The sequence below is a fragment of the Phacochoerus africanus genome, chromosome X (genome assembly GCF_016906955.1).
Source record: "Phacochoerus africanus isolate WHEZ1 chromosome X, ROS_Pafr_v1, whole genome shotgun sequence".
NCBI classification, from domain to species: domain Eukaryota; kingdom Metazoa; phylum Chordata; class Mammalia; order Artiodactyla; family Suidae; genus Phacochoerus; species Phacochoerus africanus.
The window spans coordinates 101481577-101494880 of NC_062560.1; the positions used below are offsets into that span (position 1 = coordinate 101481577).

The 13304-nt window shown below is 43.7% G+C and overlaps 1 protein-coding gene across 1 annotated transcript in view; it reads left to right on the forward strand.

The window, feature by feature from the left end:
* Positions 1-13304, forward strand: part of IL13RA1 (interleukin 13 receptor subunit alpha 1) — a 55006-nt gene that overhangs the window by 9278 nt on the left and 32424 nt on the right. The window contains exons 3-4 of the mRNA XM_047764489.1: positions 4370-4508; positions 6904-7024. Coding sequence (XP_047620445.1) covers positions 4370-4508; positions 6904-7024 — 260 coding nt within the window. The remainder of the gene's footprint in view (positions 1-4369; positions 4509-6903; positions 7025-13304) is intronic.

Here is a 13304-nt window from a genome sequence, read left to right on the forward strand (position 1 = left end):
TTGTCTCTTTATCATTCAAGTTTTGTGGCCTGAGCCTCCATTTCTTTATTTGTAAACACTGGTGGCAAAGGCTAGCAGCTATTTCATATGAATGGTGTGTGTGTGTGTGTGCGCCTGCCTGTGAGAAAGGAGATGGTGTTTGTGATACACTCGCTGCAGATTTAGTGTTCAGTAATTGCTAGCTTTCGGGAGTTCTCTTCGTGGTTAATGAACCTGACTGGGATCCATGAGGATGCAGGTTCAATCCCTGTCCTCGCTCAGTGAGTTAAGGATCCCGCATTGTTGTGGCTGTGGTGTAGGCTGGCAGCTGTAGCTCTGATTCGACCCCTAGCCTGGGAACCTCCATATGCCATGGGTGCAGCCCCCCCCCAAAAAAAGGCAAAAAAAATAATTGTTAGCTTTTATTATTATTACTATTGTTAGCTTGAACCACATGAAATTGTTGCCTTTATAAGTCATATTATATGGTTCAACATAATATTATCATTTAATCTTGTTCTCTCTATTTTGCCCCTGAAAAGACCAAAGGGAGACCATGAGGGTGGCCTCTGCCCAAGGCCTGCACATTTATTCCAGCCGTTTGACAGCGTTGATGGCTACCTATGCCACAGTTGTGATTAACACAGATTATTCCTTCCAATCAGTGATGGGAGATTTCCTATCTGGATCTTTTGACGTTTACAATCCTGAGGCTGAGAATCAATGGCAGGAGTGATTTTCCTTTCCTCTTCTTGTCCTTTAGACACAGTGTTGATGTCATCAGATCACACGGCAGTATATATATATGCTCTGAATCATATTGAAGCAGTGGCATTATGATAGTCTGTACATGTCAATGGGCTTTTGTGACCATCTCAAGGTCCCAAATTGCTGAGGTAAACTCTTGAGATCATTTTCAATCTTCAGATTGGAGGACCATTAAGATGAGAGACAGGGATTCATCGGTGATTTTTTTAGAAATACAAGACTAGCTGAAATGGCTGCCCTCCGCCGTTGTTTTAACAACATCGAATCTGGCAATTGGAAGAAGGATCTGGCATCACATTTTAGATCTCCTTCATCACCAAGAGATCGACAAGTCACACTAGGTGAATAAACTCCAAGGATGTTTTGTCTAGGCATCCAGAGAGGCCGAGGCCAAAGCTGAAGCTGACTCCCCTTTCCTTCTGAGGAAGGAATTAGGAACCGGGAAAGGGGAGTTCCCGTCATGGCTCCCTGGTTAACGAACCTGACTAGTATCCATGAGGACGCGGGTTCCATCCCTGGTCTTACTCAGTGGGTTAAGGATCCGGCGTTGCCCTGAGCCGTGGTGTGGGTCACAGACGCAGCTCGGATCCCACGTTGCTGTGGCTCTGGCGTGGGCTGGGAGCTACAGCTCCAACTTGACCCCTAGCCCAGGAACCATCATGTGCCGCGGGTGCGGCCCTAAATAAAAAAAAAAAAAAAAAAAAGGAATTGGGAAAGGTGCAATCTAGCCAAATGAACATTGGCCCTGAGGGGGAGGGGTCAGTTCAGGACTCTGGCCTTGGTTTTTGATAAATTTTCAAAGGAGCCCATATTCTCTGAGGGGTGGAGCATAATGTCATATGGCAGCTACCAGTGAAATGAGTCACCACAACTGAAAGTCACAGCCACACATACCTCATCAAGATCTGCAAGGAGGGATTTAGTTCCTTGTCTGACAGACAGAGATGCACTTGACCTGGCCATCACTGACAACTGGGGCTCCTACTTTATTCATGCCGTATTATTTGCCTTGAGCTTTGAACGAGATTTTAAAAGGTTTTTTTTTTTTTTATCATCTTTTCCCAACCATGTCTTTTCTAAGTCCTTCTATTATTGATATGCCCAAAACAAGGTTCATAATTAGGTACTAGAGTTTTGTTTTTTTTAATTTAAGAAGTTCCATTATAATAAAAATAGCTAGGTCCTAAAACTCCTCAGCCCTCTCACTGAAATGGTATCTAATATAATAAGAGAGCTGGGATTTTTTTCCATGATGATTCTTGTTGATGGCATTCAACCATACATGTCCCCTCCGGATGTCCTCAGAGGGCAAATGCAGCTTCCAGACAAGAATTATCCGGGCTCCTCGGGTCAGGGTGGCTCCTTCAGGGGGCATAATGGGCCTTGTGCTTAGTGGAACCGTGAGGTCGGCCAAATTTGCATTCGGAGCTTTCCTGCCACCATTACCAACGATCCTGAGACTGGTCTTCAGCTTCCCCAGCTGAGAAACCTCATTTGCTCAGCACACGTTCACCAATCCAGGGCCAGTTGCTCACTCTGCCCTGAGAAAACCGTAATGGTGAAACGTTCTAGCGAGCCTTCTCTTGGCACAGCTGGTGTGTTCCATCCCTGTAGGCAGCAAGTGTATGGGAAGCCAAATGATAAGTAGGTTTCTTGGCAAGGAATCAGGAATGTGTTGTGAAAATGCACTTGACTCAGAATAGCTGGAGGCCCCACTGAGGGTAGGCATGGCTTTGCTGCTGGGACAGAAGTACTCAGGGTCCGTGGAACTAAATCCCTCTGTTTTCTCCCTGTCAGAATTTTGACCACAAACATTTCGCTTTCTTTTCTTCCAGGACTGACCCGCTAAATCCTTTTTCAGAGGGCTGTCTTGCCGGGGCCTAAGAGCTGTTCTATAGTCTATACTACAAAGTGCTGGGCTTTTTTTTCCATGTCTTTGCTGTGGTTCGTTGTTGATTTGCTGGCTCCTTCTCAGAGGATATACTTCTGTCCTGATTTTGAGAGTCTCTCACAGTCGCTGTCATGGTCAGCTGGCAGCAGACATGTGAAATGACACAGTATCCCCTTAGGGTGGTAGATACAGGTAACTGACAAAATTTCCCCTCCGTGGCTGTCAGCACGTATATAAAAGGAAGTGCTGTCTCCAACTTGAGTCAGAAACTATTGCAAAACAGGAAGCTCCTTGGAGCTCTGATTAAAAGCAGCTCCGTTCTTCATTATTCCAACTCTGTAACCTTGGGAAATGTCCATTTCCTGAAGAGCCATTTAATGATTTATTCTAAATCATAACCAGATTTGTGATTTATTTATATCTGTACGCTTTCTATATGTTGGCTTTCTGTGGTTCCACAGAGTTTATCTGCTTTTCAGAATAAAAGGGTGCTATACTCAGTGTATACTCAGTGTATACTCAGTGTATACTCAGTGTAATAGCAATCCGTAAAATTTTTATGTGAATGTGAGAGAATGGTCAGTGCAGAAAGATGTTTAATGAAAAGTGTCTCTTCAGTCCTCAGGCTCCTGTTCTTTACTCCCTCTCCTCAGACGTGACCAGGATGACCAGATTCTGAAAACAGTCCTTTTTAACCTTGATCTTGATGTTAATAGTGCATCTACTTAGAATAAATTTTTTTAATGCATGGATTACTTTTTAAATTGTATTCTTAAAAAATTGAAGCAGAGTTCATTTACTATGTTGTATTTGAATTGAATTGTGATAATATTTATTTATTTATTTATTTATTTTAGGGCTATAACTGCAGTGCATGGAGGTTCCCAGGCTAGGGGTTGAATCGGAGCTGCAGCTGCCAGCCTACACCACAGCCCCAGCCACAGCAACACAGGATCTGAGCCGTGTCTGTGACTAGCACCACAGCTCACGGCAACCCTGGATCCTTAACCCACTGAGTGAGGCCAGGGATCACACCTGCATGCTCATGGATTCTAGTCGGGTTCGTTTTGCCTGAGCCATGACGGGAACTCCGCATTTTGATAATCTTTGATAATCAACTGTCTTTTAGACAGTGGATGTTAGCATGGTTGGTTGATAGGTAAATGTCATAATGTTTATATATTGAAAGTGTGGAAGGAGTTCCCTGGTGGCTCAGCGGGTTAAGAATTCGGCATTGTTACTGCTGTGGCTTGGGTTTGATCCCTGGCCCTGGAACTTCCATGTGCCACAGGTGTGAGCCCCCCCCCCCCACACACACACAAAAGAGAGACAGAGAAATAAAATGTGGGTAACTGTCTTTTATTTATACCAGGGTTTCTCAGTGGTGGCACTACTGATATTTGGTATAGGATGCTTCTTTGTCGTTGGAGGAGGGAAGGCTAGTCTGTGCATTGTAGGATATTTAGGAGCATCCTGGGCCTATATCCACTAAATGCCAGGAGCAGCCCCCTTCCAAGTTATGACAACGAAAAACACTCTTAGACAGGAACAAATGTTCCTCGGGGATGGAGGAGCAGAGTCCCTCCAGGTTGAGAATCACTGAACTAACTGTATAGCATTTGATAACGTTGCATTTTCTTTATACAAATGAGGTATACCAGTGTTTTATTACATACATATATTTCTGTGTGTTTGCTACAGCTGTCCCTTTGTAAATTTTTCTTCCCTTAGAAAATTACTCCAGAAACACATCGTTCAGAAGAAGTGCCCCTGAATGAGAGGATTTGTTTACAAGTGGGATCCCAGTGCAGCACCAATGAAAGTGAAAAGCCTAGCATTTTGGTGGAAAAGTGCATCTCACCCCCTGAAGGTAACAACTGAAAGCTCTATCTCTTGGTATTTAGAGAATAAATCTAACTTTCCCATGTGCTTATGTTCAGCATTCATTAATTCATTCAATTTTCAAACATTTGCTGACTCTAGTTAGTGTCAGGCAGTTGTACTAGATGCCGACAACACGCTGGTAAATGTGAGGCCATCCCTGCCTGTGGGTTACTCACAAACAACTGAAATAACAGTGCCAGATCTTTACAGAGTGCCTAGCAACTTGTAAGGTGATACACACACACACACACACACACACACACACACACACACACACCCCCCACACCCCTCTCCCTAAATGGAGCATCTCAAGCTTATTCTGTGAAATGAGCAAAACATGTATTATTAGCCTGGTCCATTTTGTGAGGAAGAAGGGAACAGAGTGAGTTGCTATAGGTCTTTGAATTCCAGGTCTGGTGCCTTTAAAAAAAAAGACCCCACAATACTTACTCATTATATAGAGAGATTGGTTTGATATACAGAATATATTTGGGAAAAGCTGTTAAAAAAGGAAAGTGGGCATGCCTGCCTGGCTCTGATTCAAGACTAGTCCTAGGAAAAGCTGTCAAATGGGTTGATCGCTGTCCGCTAATTCCCTTCCCACTCATCACCCAGCGTCCTTTCTGGCACTTACATTACACACAGCGGGTAGGTAGCACATACTGATGAAGAGCAGGGCTGCCAGAGCTTAGATGTCCAAGTTTAAACCTCGGCTGTGCCAACTCCTAGTTGTGTGACCCGAGCAGATCACTTAGCCCCTTCTGTCTTCAGTTTCCTCGTCTGTAAAATGGGGATGATGATCGTACCTACCTCCCAGAATTGTTGAAAGGATTATATAAATCTGTATACATGAGGTGCTTAGAATAGTGCCCGGCAAAGAGTAAATGCTACATACATATCATCTCTTCATATTCAGTTGCCCTTTGGTTAGGCAGGGTCCCACCTCCTACCTCCAAACCTTAGCACTATGTAGCTTGTTCTGCAAACCATTCTCTCTACCTGCCTTGCACAGATCCAAAGTATATGGTGTGTTGCACAGATCCAAAGTATATATATGAAGTAGGAATTCATGTCATGGCTCAGCGGTTAGCGAACCCGACTGGCATCCATGAGGATGCAGGTTTGATCCCTGGCCTCGCTCAGTGGGTTAGGGATCCAGCATTGCCCTGTGAGCTGTGGTGTAGGTCGGCAGCTGTAGCTCTGATTTGACCCCTAGCCTGGGGACCTCCATATGCCACGGGTGTGGCCCTAAAAAGACAAAAAGACCAAAAAAAAAAGGTATAGGAAGTAATATTTTAAAACTATGAAATCCAGTAGTGCTAGGAGACCGGGAGCATGGTTTAAAACAACGTACCCTCCCCCCATTCTCATTTCTTGAGGAGTTTAACACAATCTGAAAAAGCCTAAATGGTGTTAAGACAGTAAGGTGGTTGGCGATGGCTCAGTACAGCACCCTGTTAAGGATCATGAGGAATAACGGGTTTACATTTTATTTATTTATTTATTTATTTATTTATTTATTTATTTATTTATTTATTTATTTATTGTCTTTTTGCCATTTCTTGGGCCGCTCTCGTGGCATATGGAGGTTCCCAGGCTAGGGGTCGAATCGGAGCCGTAGCCACCGGCCTACGCCAGAGCCACAGCAACGCAGGATCTGAGCCGCGTCTGCGACCCACACCACAGCTCACGGCGACGCCGGATTCTTAACCCACTGAGCAAGGCCAGGGATCAAACCCGAAACCTCATGGTTCCTAGTCGGATTCGTTAACCACTGAGCCACGACAGGAACTCCACGGGTTTGCTTTTTAAACCGAGGCATTTAATTTAGAGACATGATTTCAGATCATAAAGATTTTAGGGCTGCTAAGATCATATCACACAATAGGCAACTGCTGAGAGTTATGTTTTGCTTAGCTTTCCCCTAATTGCTTCGGCAGGAAGGTTGGTTTAATTCTTAAAACAAGATGTATCACTATTGCTCAAAAGACAGGAAGGTAAATTATAACTCAGTAACTTTGGTTTTTTCTTAAAAGACAGGCAGATAGAGCAGTTGTTTATATTTTCACATTCGCTTGGGAAATTCCATAGTCATTTCCTCTGACTGCAATATTATTTGACCTTCAAACACTCTCTCCAGTTAGGATACAAGAGTTTAGGGCCCCTCAGTGATAGTAAAGATTTTTTTCTTAGTAGGAGGAGGTGAGAGAGAAAGTTGTAAACATAGTAGATTTGGGTTTTCTCCCTCCTGGATGCCTTCAGGGTGAAATGGGGTGAGAGATTCGAGCTTAGCCTCCTCACCTCCCTCCACCCGCCAGAGTGATGGGTGAGTTTGTATTGCAAGGAGAGAAGGGTCCTGAACTCTTGGCTGGATATTCCAGGTGATCCCGAGTCTGCTGTTACTGAGCTACAATGCGTTTGGCACAACCTGCGCTACATGAAGTGTACCTGGCTCCCTGGAAGGAATACAAGTCCTGACACTAATTATACTCTCTACTATTGGTGAGTAAGTGAGGGAGACGGACTGATTGCAATGGCCATGGGAGCGTTGGATCTAACCTAGTTAAAACAACAACAAAAACAGAACAGCCTATTCTTTTTTCTTTTTTTCTTTTTTTTTTTTTTTAGGGCCTCACCTGTGGCATATGGAGGTTCCCAGGCTAGAGGTCTGATCAGAGCTCCAGCTGCCGGCCTACACCACAGTCCCAGCCCAGCTACACCAGATCCGAGCCGAGTCTGTTGTGACCTACACCACAGCTCATGGCAATGCTGGATCCCCAACCCACTGAGCAAGGCTAGGAATCGAACCCACAACCTCATGGTTCCTAGTTGGATTCGTTTCTGCTGCACCACGATGGGAACTCCGGAAGAAGTCTTAAAACTGTATCTCAGTCCTTGACAGACTGTGCAGAAAAGTAACCCAAATGTAGAAATCGGAGTGGCTCTGGAGGTAGATGGTGGCCCAATCCTTGGAGTTCTTATAAGACAAAGTTAAGGAAGTGCCTTGGGACATATACCAGCACAAAACAGATCTTAGTGCCAGTGACAAAACTGCCATCCTCTATGGATGAGTAAATTGCAAAAAACTGGACCAACCAAGTAGAAAAGCATTCTTCTTCCTCTGGGCTAAAGCATTCGTCTTCTAGGCTGATGCAGTGTCTTGCCAAAGCTGACAACAGATGGTGCTAGGGCTGGCCTTCAGCCCTTCATTGATGCCCTGGTACAGGGGACAGTCTACAAACCATTGGAGGTGGTTTGAGAAGCCAGCCCAAGAGAAGGGCTTCACTGGCACCTAAGAGCAGGGGCATCAGGGATAATGCTTGTTGTCATACACGTTCCCAGAGGCGGTCATCGGCATGGACTCCTTCTGTAATGTTAGAACTGTCCTGTCCAATACAGGAGCCACTAGTCACTCGACTGTTTACATTTTCATTTAAATAAATTAAATTGAATCAGGAGTTCCCCTCATTGCTCAGCGGGTAAGAACCCAACTAGTATCCATGAAGATATGAGTTTGATCCCTGGCCTCACCCAGTGGGTTAAGGATCCGGCATTGCCATGAGCTGCGGTGTAGGTCACAGACATGGCTTGGATCCCGAGTTGCTGTGGCTGTGGCGTAGACTGGCAGCTGCAGCTCCAATTCGACCCCTAGCCTGGGAACTTCCAGATGCCACAAGTATGAAAAGAAAAAATAAATAAATAAAATTAAATTGAATTAAAACTTCAGGAGTTCCCTGGTGGCCTAGCAGTTAGGATCCGGCATTTGCACTGCTGTGGTGCGGGTTCAGTCCCTGGCCTGAGAACTGCTGCTTGCTGTGGACACAGCCAAAAAGAAAGTATTTCAAGAAAAAAAAAAAAAAAGCATTTCAGTTGATTAGTCTTACTAGCCAATTTCATATATGGCTCGTGGCCCCTGTACCAGACACATGGATCCGGAACATTTCCATAATCCCAGAAGACTGTGTTGGACAGTGCTGGTATAAATTCTCTATATTTTGCCCTTGTTGCCCTGCAGCATATTCTTTTCTGGAGCCACACTGCCTGGGTTCAAATCCTGGCTCTCTTTCTTAATGGCAGTGTGATTTGGGAGCAGTTCTCTCTGTGAGCCTCAGTTTTGTAATCTGTAAAAGGGGGATAGTAACAATAGTGTTGCTTCTTAAGGATTTTGTGAGGCCTGTTATTTCGGAGTTGTGCCTAACTGCTAAAGTTGATAGGGTAAGCATGCAGTGCAGGGTAGGTCTATTTTTTTTTTTTTTTTTTTTGCTTTATTCATCCCCACTCCCTTGCAGATATAGCAAGTACATATAGCTGGAGAACTAGCATCAGCCCTGGCCTCTTTGTCCCTGCTCTCCCCTGCAGGGATCCTTTCCAGCCAGAACCGCAGAAGAAAGACACATGGTTCATTCATTATCAAGCACTCAGAACTGGTTTAGGTACCAGTTTAAAGCATGTCAGACAAACTGCAGAGACTTGTTTCCCTAATCCCTAATCAGAAAATGTGGAGTTGGAGTTCCCGTCATGGCTCAGTGGTTAACGTACCCGACTACATCCATGAGGATACAGGTTCCATCCCTGGCCTCACTCAGTGGATTGGGGATCCAGCATTGCCGTGAGCTGTGGTGTTGGTTGCAGATGCAGCTCGGATCCCACGTAGCTGTGGCTGTGGCGTAGGCCGGCAGCTGTAGCTCTAGTTAGACCCCTAGCCTGGGAACTTCTGTATGCCATGGTGCGGCCCTCAAAAGACAAAAAAAAAAAAAAAAAAGTGGAGTCATGTTGAAGCCACAGGGCAATGACCTGCCATCCAGCAGGGACAGTCTGGCTTTAAAAGGCGCCTGACCTTAATAGCTACAGACTAGCCAGGCTAATGAATTTTAGGGAATTTCTTACCACATTAATCATCTTCAGAGTCTGGAAAATAGTCTTTAATTTGTCTATTTCCTCCTTATGTCTGCAGTATGATTCTGTGGAGGATTTCAGTGTGTGGATTTTAACAGGAGGCACCTAAGTGACTCCGATTTTAGCTGATCCTCTAATCTTTCATAAGATTTCAGAAGTTGTCTATTCAAAACTAGTTTTCCGGAGTTCTCGTCATGGCTCAGCATTTAACAAACCCGAGTAGTATCCATGAGGACACAGGTTTGATCCCTGGCCTCCCTCAGTGGGTTAAGGATCCAGCATCGCCATGAGCTGTGGTGTAGGTTGCAGATGTGGCTCTGATCTGGTGGTGGTGTGACTGTGGTGTAGGCCGGTGACTGCAGCTCCGATTTGACCCCTAGCCTGAGAACCTCCGTATGCCATGGGTGTGGCCCTAAAAAGACAGAAAAAAAAAAAAAAACCAAACCCAAAACTAATAGTTTCCCTTTTGTTATTTTTTTTTCTAAAGTGCAACCAAAATTTTAAAAACTTTCATATCTGGAACCCATGAGGATATATGAAATACTCAGGGTACAAAAGTGAAAAAGGAATCTCAGAGGCTACTCATTAGAGGAGTTCCTTTCATTATTGAAAAAAATTAACTTTCTACATAGTTTTCTTTAGTTACATAACGAAAATATCCTAAGTTTCTTCTGTTTCTATTTCTGGCTGTGGGTGGAAAACATTTCAGGCCTATCTGATCTAAAAACTAGTCACGGCAGTAACATAGTTTTTAAAAGACTTTTCATTCATGAACCACAGGGACCTGCAACCAGGAGAAAGATCTTGTGTACTGTCTTTTAAGGGACAAGAACACTTTATATATTGAAACATTTCTTTGCACAGCCTTTGAAGATGTAAATACATTAGATCTAGATTTTCGCTTTCTTTTTTTTAAAAGACATTATTTAGAGCAGTTTCAGGTTCACAGCAAGATTGAGGAGGAAGGTACAGAGACTTCCCATATATCCACCGCCCCCACATATGCAGAGTCTCCCCCGTTATCAACATTCCCCACCAGAGTGGCACATTGGTTACAACCGATGAACCTCCATTGACTCATCGTAACCACCCAAAGTCCATAGCTTGCCTTGGGGTTCACTCTTGGTGTTGTATATGGGTTTGGGCCAGTGTATAATGACATGTATCCATCTTTATAATATCATACAGAGTATTTTCACTGCCCTAAAAATCCTCTGTGCATCACCAGTTCATCTCTCCCTACCCCAATCCCTGGCAACCACTGATTTTTTTATTCTCCATAGTTTTGCCTTTTCCAGAATGTCATATAGTTGGAATTATACAGTATATAGCATTTTCAGATTGGATAATTCACGTGCTAATATGCATTTAAGTTTTCTCCATGTCTTTTCAGGGCTTGATAGCTCATTTCCTTTTAGGGCTAAATAATATTCTATAGTCTGGACGTGCCACAGTTTATTTACCCATTTACCTGCTGAAGGACATTGTGGTTGCTTCCAAGCTTTGACAATGATGAATAAGCCTGCTATAAACATGTGTATGCAGGTTTTTGTGTGGACATAAGTTTTCAACTCCTTTAGGTAAAGACTAAGTAGCACAATTGTTGAGCATATGGTGAGATTATGTTTACTTTTTTTTTTTTTTGTCTTTTTGCCTTTTCTAGGGCTGCTCCCATGGCATATGGAGGTTCCCAGGCTAGGGTTCTAATTGGAGCTATAGCCACCGGCCTGCACCAGAGCCACAGCAATGCTGGGATCCAAGCCACGTCTGCGACCTACACCACAGCTCACGGCAACACCAGATCCTTAACCCACTGAGCAAGGGCAGGGATCGAACCCGCAACCTCATGGTTCCTAGTCGGATTCGTTCACCACTGAGCCACGACGGGAACTCCAAATATGTTTACTTTTATAAAAACCGTCAAACTGTCTTCCAAAGTGCTCTACTGTTTTGTATTCCCACCAGCAACGAGTGAAAGTTCCTGTTGCTCCACGTCCTTGTCACCGTTTGGTGCTGTCGGTGCTTTGGATTATGGGTATTCTAATTGGCGTGTAGTGGTATCTTGTGGCTTTAATTTGCATTTCTCTGATGACACATGATGTGGAACATATTTCCATATGCGTATTTGCCATTTGTATGTCTTCTTTGGTAGACTATCTATGATGATCTTTGGCCCATTTTTCAGTTGCGTCATTTGTTTTATTGTTTTAAGAGTTCTTTGTATATTTGGGGTAATAGTCCTTTATCAGATGTGTCTTTTGCAAATATTTTCTCCCAGTGTGTGCCTTGTTTTCTTGTTGTCTTGGTATTGTCTTGCAGAAGTTTTAAATTTTAGTGAAATCCAGCATATCGATTATTTCTTTTATAGATCATGTCTTTGGTGTTGTAGCTAAAATGTCATCACCATACTCAAGATTGTCTAGGTTTTCTCCTATGTTATATCCTAGGAGGTTTATAGTTTTGCATTTTATATCTAGGTCTATGATCCATCATAAGTTTAGTTTTGTGAAGAGTGTAAGGTCTGTGACTAGATTCTTTTTTTTTTTTTTTTTTGCATGCAGATGTCCAGTTGTTCCAGTACCATTTGTCGAAGAGACTGTCTTTGCTCCATTATATTGCTTTTGCTTCTTTGTTGAAGATTAATTGATTGTATTTATGGGAGTAGATCTAAGTTTTATAAGGCTGGATTTGCAGCCCAATCCCCTGGAGAACTGCTGTCAAAATGCTCACTCCCAGGCCCCAGACAGAACCTTCTAAGTAGGATTCTCTGGGAGAGTGTTTGAGGAATCTGCCTCTCTTTAATGACCGTAGATGATTCTGAAGTAAACAGGTCAAGGATTGGGACTCTTTACTCTTAGTTCATTTTCTAAGTTGTCTTCCTTTCCTGCAGAATCTTTGCACAATTCCCATGTGACGAATGATGTGAGACTTGACTCTGTCTTCCACCAGTTGCTGTAAAACAGAGTCCTTTGATAGCCTAGGCAAAAAAAATATGAGCACATTCTGGCTGCCAGCACTGTGCTAGGTGCTGATGATCCTTGGGGAAAGGTCTATGTAGAGAGTTTTGAAATGGGAAAGAAGATACCAGCATTTAGAGCCACACGGTAGTGTATGACACCGAGAAAGTCATCGTGTCTGGGAACATTGATCTGGCAGTGGTTGGATGGCACTAATAAAGAAATTCAGAGACTTCAATCTGGAAAAGACATGAAGCCTGAAGTAATTGGGGCATGAAATATCAGGAACATCAGGAGAGAATCCAAGAAGCTTTGCAAAGGAAGAAGTAACAGAACTTGGTGATAGAATATAGGGAGGTGGGGGTGGAGGAGATGATTTCAAAGGCTCTAATTGAGGAGCCCAAAGAAAATGAGCTCTGACCAATGGAAATCGGGAAAGTTAGGAAAAAAGGCAGTTTGGCAGGGAAGGGGGACATATGCTTTTGATGTTTAATTTGAGGCAGTACCACTCAAATGGAGCAGTTAGAAATCTAGAACAAGTGCCAGGATTAGGAAGAGTCAGTATAGAAATTCTAGTCAAGGGGTGGGAGTGATAAATGGAAGAATGGATGAGGGGTTAAGAAATAGGAATATACAGAGGGCCGAGGACTGGATGTGAGAAGAGGAGAAAGGAGAGGAGCAAGCCAAGAAAACAAGGAAGGAGCAGGCAGAGGGACCAGAGGAGAACCATGGAATTCAGCAGATGAGGCATGTTTAGGAAGCATAAAACAGCCTGGCTTCATACCATTTCCTACATAGAAGAGTCAGAACTCCTGTAGTTTCCATAGCTATTGAAAGTACCAATATTGGGAGTTTTCGTTGTGGCTCAATGGTAATGAACCCAACTAGTATCCATGAGGACACAGGTTCAATCCTTGGCCTCGCTCAGT